This window comes from Lepisosteus oculatus, chromosome 8 (assembly GCF_040954835.1).
Source record: "Lepisosteus oculatus isolate fLepOcu1 chromosome 8, fLepOcu1.hap2, whole genome shotgun sequence".
Lineage (NCBI taxonomy): Eukaryota > Metazoa > Chordata > Actinopteri > Semionotiformes > Lepisosteidae > Lepisosteus > Lepisosteus oculatus.
The window spans coordinates 16,013,404-16,027,293 of record NC_090703.1 but is presented as its reverse complement, the minus strand read 5'-3'; the positions used below and the strand labels follow the sequence as shown (position 1 = coordinate 16,027,293).

General features: G+C 36.2%; 1 protein-coding gene across 3 annotated transcripts in view; it reads left to right on the top strand.

Moving 5' to 3' along the window:
* Positions 1 to 13,890, top strand: part of acp7 (acid phosphatase 7, tartrate resistant (putative)) — a 38,600-nt gene that overhangs the window by 7,492 nt on the left and 17,218 nt on the right. For all 3 annotated transcript variants that reach the window (XM_015350814.2, XM_006632513.3, XM_015350813.2), the window contains 3 exons: positions 629 to 811; positions 1,800 to 1,825; positions 5,117 to 5,214. In XM_015350814.2, coding sequence (XP_015206300.1) covers positions 629 to 811; positions 1,800 to 1,825; positions 5,117 to 5,214 — 307 coding nt within the window. The remainder of the gene's footprint in view (positions 1 to 628; positions 812 to 1,799; positions 1,826 to 5,116; positions 5,215 to 13,890) is intronic.

Below are 13,890 nucleotides of genomic sequence, written 5' to 3'. Positions count from 1 at the left end.
TAAGTGCCTTTAATTGGTGCCTGTGTGTTTACTTGTGCCCTGTGATGAGCTGGTGTCCTGTCCAGGGTGCAGCCCCAGCCAGATACTATGTGCTTTACCCCTTATACTACTAGAATAAGAACTGGGTTGTCATAACCCTTGCCAGGAAAGAGCAGCTAAATGCTAATGGGTGTGTATGTTTGACAACAGCCCAAAATGATTTTGGACTTGTTGGTTCTCACAATCTGTCTTGTTGAGATTTCTAATTATTCAAAAGTTTAAAAAAAGGAAAAACCTATCAGCCTTATTGAATGAAAACAATAACAAGCCAGAGTCTTCATTTGGATGTCAATTATTTGAGCCCTTGCATATACTGTATCTCGGGGCAACAGTGTGGAACTGTAGTTAGGGCTCTGGTTGGGGGTTCAAATCCCATGAGAGGCCATGCGTACCTTGCTGAGAAAGGTACTTTACTTAGATTGCTTCAGTAAATGCCCACTGCATAAATGAGTACAAATCGAAGTCACTTTGAATAAAAGTGTCAATCTTGAGACATCACTCAAAACACCATGCAAGGGAAGAATGTAAAGAATCCAGGGCTAAAGCATCATTTATTCGTGACTAACCAGAAGTAATTGTCTTTTTGCAGTTTATCACTGTGGTAGCAGTGACGGCTGGAGTGAGATGTTCTACTTCACTGCAATGAAAAGTGGCACCGAATGGAGCCCTAAGTTTGCACTATTTGGTGACCTGGGCAATGAGAACCCCCAGTCTTTAGCCAGGCTTCAGAAGGAAACTCAGATGGGAATGTATGATATCATCCTTCATATTGGTAAGGGTCATTTCAATAACTAGCTGTAAGTGTTATGGTACACTGTGCTTAGGTCATTAAGATCTGTAGAATGTTTATATATATTGGTGTTATGTCAACATAACTTGCGTAGCCAAAAAACTAAAAATAATAATTGAAATTGGAATTTCATCTATATATCTGAGAGGCATTAAAACACAAGAAATCAGTACTGGAGCCAATAGCATTGTTGCATTTTAAGGCCTCTCAGCATCATATAAGCCTTCTTGAAAGAGGTGATTAGCGAACATTTTAACACTGCATTTCCTATGCTCATTTAATACCACTATAAAAATGAATTATATCATTGATTTAAAAAATCACATGGTTTTCGTCTGGGTGCTCCGGTTTCCTCACATGCTGGTAGGTTAATTAGATTCAAGGAGATTAGGCCTGGTGTGAGTGTGTGCGTTACTGTGTTTGTGCCTGTGTGTGCCCTGCAATGGACCGACGTCCCATCATGGATTAAAACATTAATGGATAAATATTTTTTACATATTGTGGGCCACATATTTATACATATGTTGGCATTACCTAAGTGCCTAAAACCTAAATCACCCTTACTGTGAAAAAGTAATGTTTTTGAAGCAAAATATACCCGATACACTATGGTTAAAAGATAAACATTTTTGGGGAGCAGTGTAAAATAGTGGACAGGACTCTGGACTAAGAAATACAGTGTTCAGGTCCCAGGTGGGGAATTTCAGTTGTTTCCTTAAGCAAGGCACTTCACTCAGGCTGCTTTTGTATAATTCCTAACTTTATAAATACTTAGAGACAAGTTACTTTATATAAAGCATCAGCCAAACAAATCAATAATAATATTGAATTATATTATTATATGTTTTTGCTAATATGCACTTGTGTGTATCTGCTGACATTCGGAACATCTAATAAACACTGATAAAACTATGAATGCTAAAGGACTGTGATTTTCACATGCATAATAATCATTATTTGTGTTTTCCAGGTGATTTTGCCTATGACATGGATGAGGTAATGTTCTTCTCTTTTTTAATTGTTTTAAATAACTATATGTGCTGTTATTTTTGATTACATGTCTAGGAGCTCTCGTCTTTCGTCTCTAGTCTTCCAGCTGCTACTTTGTGAACAGTACGAAGCCATTTAAGTACAAGGGCACGTTTATTTTCAGTACTCAAGTACAGTACCATCGTACTACTCCATGCTCCATATTATGACAGGCTTCACAGAGCTTTGCATTCATTTGGTATGGCAAAAAAAGTGAGGCAACTTAAAATGGAACTGAAAACTTGTAGTTAGACAAAGGTATCCAAACAATCACTTCAAAGAGGAGAGCACATTGTTATAGTATACCCCTTTGAAATGTTTTGCCACATTTAGAAGGCATCCTGTTCCCTAGAATATTTAGGGACAACTAAGGGACAGATGTCTGCCCCAGAGAAACTAGTTTGCCCTACAATCTGGAATACGGATAACGTGAAATGTGATAAGAGATTCTTGTCATGTGGTTCATACTGTACTACTCACTCAATAGCAGCCTTGCCAGCATTGTCTTCTTGTACAATGGGAGATATACAGCAGTACAATAAGCCACAGTATCAGTAACAAGGGAGAGCAGGGGAAGTGGACTGTTTTATTAAAGTCTCCATTTACAATGCCTAAAACACTCTGACACAATGAAATTAGAGACCCAGAGTGCATTATTAAGTCCCAGTGAACACATTTAAAAAAGTAGCAAAATTGTGCTTGGCTTTCAAGATGTAAAGGAGACCATTCTGTCACCTGCATTTTTACAGTGTGTTATCATTATGTGTACAATTGGGTGTCTTAAGATGATGAATTAACTTAATAAAACTGTGTTTTCTACATTACCTTTGTTAACTTTAAAAATAAATAAATAAATGTGTAGAGGGAAAACAATACACCACCATAAAAGCACATAAATTAAGGATTATAACCTGGAGATTAATAATACAAAGCAGAGGTTACTAATGTGTTTGCCATTTGAATATGAACAACCTAGTTACAATTGACAAATTCATTTGGTATATTCTGATTAAGTGTTGAAAGACAAACAGTTTGGCCTTGCTTTATTCATGAATTACTACAGCATTCTAAACAGGACTTTGACAGAGTAACAGTTTGTGACTAAAACAAGTTGCCAGCCCTAGAGACTGCATTTAGAACTTTTATACACTGCACAAATAGGTGACAACTGCATCTCACCTTTGTCATCTGCTTTCAACAGCAATTAAATCTCTAAACAATTGCCCACCATTTCCTTGTCCGGGCAATGGAAGAAGATAACTAAAACTGCAATGTACCTTTCAAGGCTCGTCAATGCAGACACATTTTCTACGTATTCTACTTAATAAAATTGTCATGATCATTAAAGCATTCTAGCTGTATATGTTTGAGCTATTTTAGGGGAGCATGGGGACTCATCCATCCCTTTTAAATACTTGCTTAGTAAAACACAGCATTGCTATGCTATGAGCCTGAGTCGATAGACAACAGGGGAAAGATAGGACGCACGCTGGACAGAACAGCAGTCCCAAGCAGGGAAGACACTCACTCACACTCAAGAAAATTGCGGAGATGCCAATTAGCCAAGACAGCATGTATCTGGAGTGAGTGATGAAACCCACAGGGAGAACATGCAAACTCTAAACAGAAGGCAGCCATTGGGAATCGAAACCAAGACGCAAGAGCTGTAAGGCATCAGTGTTATGTGCGACTGTGCCAACCTGGGGGAAAATGATAAACTTCAATTTAGTTTTTATTAGTGTTGAGTTAAATCACCCTTAAATCTGCGCAACATTAAGACATTCAAATTAAATTTGAATAGCTTATTATTCTGGACGTTTGGTGTGGTCTGAAATAATGATCAGTATTTCTTATTGCATTTGAAGGCATTGGCAGTTTGAGCAGCTCATCCACTGGAATGTATATTAAACCTGCTGGCTGTGCTCAATTACATTACACACACCAAGCACTATGATCTTCTTGAATTCTGAATTCTTCACATTTCCTTATTATGGTCAAATAAAATGTCTGAACATTGGTATTCTCATCTCCATTTTTATTTACAAAGGTCATAAAAGCCGAAACAGGAAAAAAGTCAGAGAATGGAAAAGTTATTTAAAAAAGACCACACGATCAATCTTACCACTGCAACCATTGCTTTATGCTGGAATGTCAAATACCGTTTTAGTCTTTCCTGTAGCTTAAAAATAGACCCTGGCAAATTTTGTCAGGACACCCAAAAAAATCAGATTTGCCACCAGGAATTTATTTCAATCATCGCTATTAAAATAGTTGTTAAATTAGCTGATCTAATTTCAGTGGATTTATATGGCATGTGAATATGATACTTTTAGAAGCAGGGTTTTAAAAGAAAATGACATTTGGTTTTGCACTCTTCGTTTGTTAAGTAAAGGAACCTTTTAGCAAAATACAGTGAGATCCTACAAAAAGCAAGGTAAAGCATAAAGAGCAAGGTTAAAACAGGATGCAAACCATTAAAATCTTTTACTATGGTAAACTTCATAAGGGGTTTTCATGCACAGCGATAGCCACAATATAAGGGAAAACCAGAAAAAACATTTAATGGAATCCAAAAATCTTAGAATTACAGTATATCTTGCATTTCAAAGCTATTTTTAGAAGTTTGGAGGAAGAGTGATCTGATGGAGATCATCCCAGATATGGTCTAATATTTGCTACTTGATGGTCTTCTAAGTTTATCTTCATCACGGGAATTCAATTTAGTATTAACTTTCACATTAATAACCCTCAGTTTATTATGTCATCTAATCTGTGGTGCTCTCTCATCTGTACAGTATGTTTTCATTTAAAATTTGGACACCATATTGCATTTTATACATATATCCTGCTCTGAAGGAGTCCAAAGACAACTGTAGTTACACGAAACAGAGACGAAATCTACCATTTATGTAAGGGGATAAACATGTATGGTAATAAGAAAGACAAGAAAGAAACTCTTTTGATCGAAACCATGCTCTTTGTTTTCCAATGCTTTATTATGTATTTACTTGTGCTTTTTTACAATTTACTCCACTTTTAACATCACAGCTCACATCTAATCTAACTAACCCCTTTGCAGTGGCAAAAGACAAGCCATTCACAGTTGTGTGTGTGTGAATGAACACAAATAAAGAAGTATGTGATGAGGATATACAGTACTTTTGTGAAACTGTTTTATATTTGTGAATGTACAAAACAAAGGTATATTAAAAAAAGCTCTTTGTTATGATTGAGATGCTGTTTACTGTCATTCATCAGGACAATGCGAGAATTGGTGATGAGTTCATGAGGCAGATTCAAGCCATTGCAGCCTATGTCCCTTATATGACTTGTCCTGGAAATCATGAGAATGCATAGTAAGTACTTCAATACTTGGTCTATGTGCTTTTTCTTCAGATGTATCCTGTGATAGTGACTTTGGGCAGAAAAAAAGAAACACATATTTGACATTACAGGTTAGCAAAAATATAAGGAATAAAAGGTGTTTTATATCCTCCCACCAAATTGTCTTTGTAGTACATTTAAGAAAAGTTTTAGAACATTAAAATAGTATCAGGAAAGAAGAAAGCAGGATTAGATCAAATCATCGGAAAATGAAATTTTAAAATACAAATACATCTTTATTCACATTTAATACTGTCGTCACTTGGGGAGTAACTTGAGATCTTAAACTTTAAAGTCTTTCCTAAGCCTAAGTGGCAAATTGGACCATAGCTCATTCAACTGTCAGTATATTAAACCACCATGATTGTACCTAGATAGGTATTTCTCCTTATAACAGGAGGAATCAAGGTAAAATGCACTGGAAACATGACTCCAGAACCTTCTGATCATACATTTAAAGACCTAGACCCTATTACATGGTGCTTACTGTCTGTAAGAAGTGGAAGCACATTAAACCATTACTCAGCAGAGTGTAATAAGAAGCACTTCTTGGACATCCATTCTAACAATGGCACTGCAGCAGTTTCCACAAAGGAATAAGAACAAATAAAGCACTAAGGTCCATATACTTTGGGATATAATTACCACATCAAATACATAGTTATACACGTAAGAGTTTATAAGTGATTAATTATACTTACTACTTTTTAACAAAATCCTTAAACCTGTGGTAGCTGCAGGCTCAATTCGATTTACTCAATGATTATAGTTTCTTGATTGTAATGCAAGCAAGGCACACATATTGACTAGAAAGCAGTAACCTAATGGGTAAATGCGAGAGTATTAGGGAATTCACATGCAGTAGCTGTGGGTGGCTATGGGAACAGACTTTGGAGAGGTCTTACAGTACTTCTTTAGAAGTTTCTGAATACAGAATTATATTTCTTACTCTTATGAACATACCATCAGATACTACTCTCACAAGAACTTTATCTCTAGCATCTTTAGCAATAAAGGTGATCATGATGGTGAAAGGCGTAGTTTATACAGTATAATCAGGATTTTGCTGTAGTCTGTTTTTAAATTAATATTCCAGTATTTGTTCTGCACAACACATACACAAGATATTTACTAAATAATTACTAATTACATCAATATTGTAGTTTCATTAAGAACAAGTACCAGGAACTACATTAATTCATAGGAAAAGGCAGATGTGTTGCTTTTTAAAATCCTGTTGATAGGAGGGAATAAATGAGAGCTTTCATCTATGCCAGTAAAGAAAAGTTGCCAGTATTCATCTAATTGCTACTGGCTTCAACAGGGATTGACATAGCTCATCACGTTTCCTGTTTTTCACTCTCAGATCAATGAACTACACCCTATTATTTTTTTCTCTTAGCAAGAGAACAAATGTTGGGTTTGGCAATCATTACTTTTGTTTATCTTCCAATGGAAGAATAGTGTGATTTTTAATGGCCTATTTCGGTGCCTTGTAAGTCTATAAATAGTTACAGGCAGGCTTGCCAAAAACTTTATCATCTTTGAACCACTGATTCATCGCAATGTGGGGATTATGGCAATATAACATTTAGTATAAATGTGCATTATACTTTTCTATTACCACTGTTTCAGAAATTTGTTGTCATTTAGACAGGAAAAGATTTCAGTGATCTGCAATATGTTAGACAAATGATTTCACCACCTTTAGACAGGTATTAACTTATTAAGGATTGCCATCTTTAAGCCTGGATAACAGCACGTATCCTTCCCTACAAACACGTATTCATATAACGTAAATAGTTCCATCGCATTTGGTATTCTGATGGCATAACGTTTATCGTTTTAAGATTTTTAAGAATGTAGAAAAATGTGTGAAATAGAACAAGCAGGAAAATCTCAAACTCGGTATGGACTAGTTCATGCACAATGCTTTTAAAACACCTTTGGGAAAACTTTAAGAAGATTAATAAGGCTTTTCTTAAACCTCCTTCTACTACCAACAAGGTTAAGTGTTTCCTCTGGCTTACCATTGAACCAATTTGTCATGCCTTTACTAAGACAGGGTGCAGTTAGATCCAAGATATTTGACTTTGTGCTGGCAGAGACTTGAAAAGAACAGGTTATTTATAAATGTTGAGACTGATTACTATAGCAGACGTTTTCTTGATTTGTGTGGGGCAGGTTGTCCCCCAGATAGATCAGATAGTCACTACCAAAGCAATATTTTAAGTTTATGGAGCAGTCATGGATGGTGAAGGTCTGCAGTTATAGCTCCTCATATATTCAGAGCAAAAGGAAACATGACTACTTTAGTTTGAGTGGTTGGTTTGATTTTGTTTGATTGAGGCTTATTCTTTTTCCTCTGTTTGATGTTCTAAAATCATAAACACATGGCTGAGCAGCAGAGCACAAATAACTATGTGTTTAAAAATATTAATTTTTCTGTAAGGGTGCCACATTCTTAAATGCAAAGGTAGGACAAGGACATGAGGACCAAAGTACCCTGAGCAGGAACTAAAACTCATGAGATCAGCATGAACTGTTCAGAAAGGAAATGTTTTTAGCTTTTGTGTTAAAAGATGAAAGGGAGAAAGTATACTTGGAAGCCCCAATAAAAGCTGGAAAACATAGATTCTTTGCCACTTAATAATAATAATAATAATAATAATAATAATAATAATTGCTTACACTTATATAGCACTTTTCTGGACACTCCACTCAAATCGCTTTACAGGTAATGGGGACTCCCCTCCACCACCACCAATGTGCAGCATCCACCTGGATGATGCGACGGCAGCCATAGTGTGCCAGAACGCTCACCACACATCAGCTGTCAGTGGGGAGGAGAGCAGAGTAATGAAGCCAATTCACAGATGGGGATTATTAGGAGGCCATGATTGGTAAGGGCCAATGGGAAATTTGGCCAGGACACCAGGACACCCCTACTCTTTTTGAGAAACGCCCTGGGATTTTTAATGACCACAGAGAGTCAGGACCTCGGTTTTACAACTCATCCGAAGGACGGCGCCTGTTTACAGTATAGTGTCCCTGTCACTATACTGGGGCATTAGGACCCACATAGACCACAGAGTGAGCGCCCCCTCCTGGCCCCAAATTTCAAATGACTAACACCTCTTCCAGCAACCTTGGATTTTCCCAGGATGTCTCCCATCCAGATACTGACCAGGCTCACACCTTCTTAGCTTCAGTGGGCTGCCAGTTGTGAGCTGCAGAGTGATATGGCTGCTGGCATAGTGCTGGCATTTGATTTTGTTTCCTCTGAATCTATAGCCTCCAACCAATCCGCATCTCACTATGTTAGATGTGAACACATTCATGATAATGCTGAAAACCAGATTATACTGTATGTACACAAAAGACTAAACACATTAAAATGAATCATGGAATAAATCTAATTACTGTTAAAGTGGCTAAATTCAGGGTATATTTCTTTTAACTCAGTGTCTGGTATATTCTTACTAGACGTCATTTTTGAAATTTTGAAATGTATATATGTATTATCTGTTTACTGTTTATTCTATCCTGTACATTGTTCTGTTTTCTGTTTTTAGCAATATAAAAGTCAACATAAAATGAATAGTTGACCAACAATACTGAGGGATTTCTGTGGGTTGAGACTGCAGTATTATGGAAAGGTATTGGTCATGGCAATACCAAGGGAAAGTCAAGAATAACTCTGGATTTTGCTCAAGAATCACAAGATATATGGGTTCCAAACTAAATACTGGTAAACTAAAGTCAGCATCTTGTATTTAGTACAGATTGTAAACCTCAAGGATTTCCTTCTGCATATAAACAAACAGTTAGCAGAACTGTGGTAAAATCTCCATCATGACAGTATTTTAAAGCATTTTCCGTACAATTATCTTCAGGAACATGCCAATCCATGGGTGATTATTTATATAAATAACCATTATTGTATCTGGTATTTTCATAATGAAATCCTTAATAATGCTAAAATGGAACTGCAGTCACAATTTCTCAGACTGGTTATTGAGTCTCGGTAACAAAATAATTTAATTGAGAGTATGGCAAAATTTTACAAATTTCAAATTAAGTGTAAAATCGTGAACTTTGTGAAAGAACTGTATGGTTGCCATGTTGTTGCAAGCAGAAGAGAAACTGCTGGTCTTGCCTGGGCAAGAGTGAGAGTTCATTTGAATTGTGACTTGAAATTAGCAAGCTCACTAATCACTGTAAACAAATGAGAAACATGGTCTCCTAGCAATATTTTTTACCTACTTGAGCTCACGTATATATTTTAAATTATGCCTTACTGTTGAAAATGTAACTGTTCAGAACACAGTAGAACACAAAACAGATCAGATCCCCAGAAAGTCAAACTGTTTCCTTTTTCAAGGGATATTCAAATAGCTAAGCAAAATAATAATAAGCATTGGAATTGATGTTGGTTCCATTGATAAGTTTCTCGACAAGATCCATCGTGATGTATGATCGAATAAGTACAAGTTGTGCAGCACACATTTCACCCCAGAAATGTCCGAACGTGATCTGCATACTGAATTAACAAGTAAGTAGTATTTGTTGGCCAAACTGTCTTGAAGTTGATACATTGAATTCAATTCAATTGCGCTCATCTGTTCAGGCAACAGCAAAGGCTGTGGTGCGGGAAAAATATAAATCCTGCTATAATGTTTCTTTTAGTTGTGATCTACCTTAAAATAATCACCCATGTAAATGATAGAACACTTTTACACTTTTGCAAAATCTAATAATGAATGCATATCTTTTTTTATTTGGTTGGCAGGTTGCTTTTTTTTTGCAATACAATACTTGCCTTGTACTGTATATGTCGGTTTCATGAAAATATTTTAAATTATAATGTGGTTGCAAAACTCACTTAACGTAAAGCAATGCAATACATTGTAAATACATGGTAATTACAATGTAGTAGGTCTGCTTTTGCATTACTGGACGTTTTGTTGCCTATTTCTTAATCAGACGATAATGGCAATATGGTGCTACCTGCTACATTATAATTTCCTCTCTTTTGTGCTGTAAATTGGAGGTTGTACACATTACTGTGTACTTGGTAGTATCATTGTGGTTTGAAATGCTCATCATTGAAAATTCATTATAACCCTGAAATGTAAAAATGGCACTGCAGTTATCCTTTAAAGCTATTCCCTTTACCATAAAAACATGTCAGTATTTTTGTTCTAATGAAGTAATTGAAACTGAATTTCAGGCAGATGTTTTCATTTGGGTGGTATTCTTGTAAAGTGACATCATTAAGTATGTATTGTACTTCATTGCCAATCAGACCCTCAAGAACACAATATAGGGATTGTTTCCAAAATACAACAGCTTACTCATTCTAAAATCTTGGACAGATATTTGCAGATTCTTTATAAATGCTTACAGAGATAATAACAAAAAGATTCATACACAAAATGAAGTGAGTAGTAATTAATAAGAATTATTATATACTGTACCATAAATAATTTTGTTTCCTTTACACATTGCAAAGGGTAATGTGTTCTGTGCCTTGATTTTAGTTCTGCATCAGAAATGATGAATTACTGAGTAACATTTTCAAATTCTAGGAAAATATTACATTGTGAAATGTTTGGAAGCATTAGAGATCCATGAGAAATTACAACAGATGTCTTTATTTTATAAGCTTGGTTCTTTATTCACACAATAGGAATAACGTGTAATTCCCTCAAATTAATTTCCCTCGATTACCTTAGTTCAAAAAGGAAATAAGACAAAATGCAGACTTCCAAAGAGACCTTAGAATTTCTCTGAAATATGCTAACACCCACATTGTTTATAATAGCATTAAAAGATTTACATCTTAAGAGATGGATTTATACTCCAGGCATTTATTTTTATCCAGATTAATTAAAATTGCTTCTTAACTTACTCTACAAAGTGAACCTGGGGACAAAACATTTTAGTTACCAGCAGATCGGATGTCCTTAAACTAATGTTAAATAGTTAATGCTCAGGATATACTTCAAAGTTATTTTATTAAATGTAGTACACTAGAATCATTCAAGGATCAGTCAGGTTCAGTGTTAAAATCTATAAGTTTTGTCTTAATTTTGTTCTGTCATATATACCATGACTTACAGTAACTGGCTGTTTTTTAAAACAAAACTGTAATTTGCTTTCTTATAAAGCAACACTGTACTAAAGTAGGTCACTGACTGACTTTTTCCTTATCTTATTTACAACTGGGAGTTAAAAATATAATAAAGGACATAACCTCTTCTACTTACTTTAACAGTAACAAAAACAAATCAATTAAAATCAAACCCTAGGATCACACTTGAAAACAATCCCAGAGTTTACTGAGAGCTTCCAACTGCCGTCTTTGATGAGATATATAGTACTTGGAAAGGTACAGAAACTAATCACATTTCAAAATGAAAGTTATCTGATGACTGTATACACATGCTTTCAATTTGTTGGTGAAGATTTTCAAGTCAGGTCGAGACCTGTTTGTGCTTGTTCTGAATTAAAAATTTAAGGGAACATATACCGTGCTTTAAAAAAAAAACTGACTTTAATTTCAGGATTGTGCTAATTGCAAAGCAGCTAATTGTTCAGCTGGCTATAGATTGTCTGATGCCAATAAATGTGTTTTTGTTTGTTAAAACCTTGCCTGTAGTCAAAGAAACAATTATATCTGAGGCCTATATGATTGCAGTTTCACCTTGTAGGATCTTTGTGAAACACTACAGGATTTTTAAATGATTAAGTCAATTGATAGACATGCAAAATCAGAGTATGCAGGAATTGTTATGGTTGATGTGTTACAGGATAAATGAGACGGTGGCCTTTTATTTTTTTATGTCTTCGCAGAATGATGGTCACGGGCTTCTTCTTTACAGGCCTATAGCAACAATATCTTCAATTTCTTTAGTCTCTTTTGTCGTGCTGCATGTTGTATATGTACTTTTAAGGCTGTACTTTATTCAGAACAGATTAAGGTATGCAAAAGCCTACGTTATGGGTTTCAAATTTTTTCTCTGTTTTGCCAGTTAAACCAAGGGAGCTGATTCTAATTTAATGTCCACGTTCCAGAGCTCGACAACAAGTGCTGTGAAACTAGTGTGCTGGAAAAGGGGGTGAAATGTGAAGGATACTGGCAGGCTTTTACAGTTTCTTTGTGTGCTGGAGCAGCAGCAGTAGGCTGCACTGGTGTGGATGGAAAAAAAAACTTTGTGAAGCAGAGTGAGGGTTTGGTTAAACAATAAAAAAATGGCAGTAGTCCAAATCCACTTCAAAAGAAGCACAGCTCTTGCTACTAATCTATCAAGGAAACAGAATGTCTTCCATGCTCAGGACCTCTGTCAAAAAAAGTGCCCACCTTGGGCAACATCTTCTGAATAAAGTGTTTTCTGCTAATTTTAGTAAAGTAGTAGCTAATGTGAACTAGAAGTTATCATGTCGTTTGGCATGTCAGAGGTAGTTGCTCTTATCTTTTTTATGCCACTACATTATGCAGTGAGTAATTTTTAACTTAGTTTTCCACTACTCCTCTGAAGAACGCATTGTTCAGCCATCTAGGGTTTATCACACGGTCAGCCCAAATCATCAGTGGCAAAGTTAAGGTGCTGGAGGGAGGACCAATAGAACCCTCATTGACAATATTGTGGTAAACCAAAGGGATACCCTGGCTAAGAAATTACTCATGTGTTGTGGTGCTTGGCCAACTGGGGAATTCTAATCACTCACAATCAAGATCTGTGTGATCTCTGAACAGTATGGTTCATCCTGTTCCCCAAATGGACAGATTAAATCCTCGTTCATCATCTGAAATTATTTACATTGAAATGGCTTCTGCCCAGAAACCCTTAGCTAACTAGACATTTAACAGACGGCAAGGTGTGTCCTGAAGATTTGCTATGATATCTTTTGAATGCAGTGCTGCTTTGTCATGTCAACTAAAAAGATCCAAATCAAAGTTAGTATATAAGTCAGCATATTATGAAGAAAAGCTATTAATCAAAACATTTCACTTCAAACAATGTTAAATAAAGCTAATCACTCTTTTAGGTCATTAGTTATTGAACTAAATTTGAGAGAATGGATAAAGCCCTGAGCTAAAAAAAGGAATCGACTATTGGAATTTTGAACCAGATCAACTTTATTGAATCAAATGTGTTAAGGCCTGAGGATCCTACATATTACATATTTATGCTTACTTTCGGTAGTATGCCAGTGATTGGCACATCCCCAAATGGCTCAACCAGCAGGTATGATTTTTGCCTGAGTACAATTCGTCTTCTATTATCATGGGTTTGGACCTGTGTCGTTTCTCTAGTCAGCTGTGAGTGGGAATCCCCTGCTGACAGATTACCACCAAGAGTATGGAATTATTGACTACTATTGAGTCATGTATTGTCATGTACTTCTGTGGGCTCCCAGCTGCTTTCAGGTGTGGTGCTACCAGTAAGGGACGAGCCCCTCCTCAAATGGGAGCTGAACACTTGGTACAGGGCTGTTGCCTGTGAAGTGTTAAGAGAAAGGTTGCGCAATGGTAAGGGGGCTGGAGGAGATGACCTACACTTCCTCTTTCTCCAATGTGTATGGTCAAAGGCTGGTAGCTGTGGACCAAGGTGTTTAATAAATGAATGTACATTGCCTGT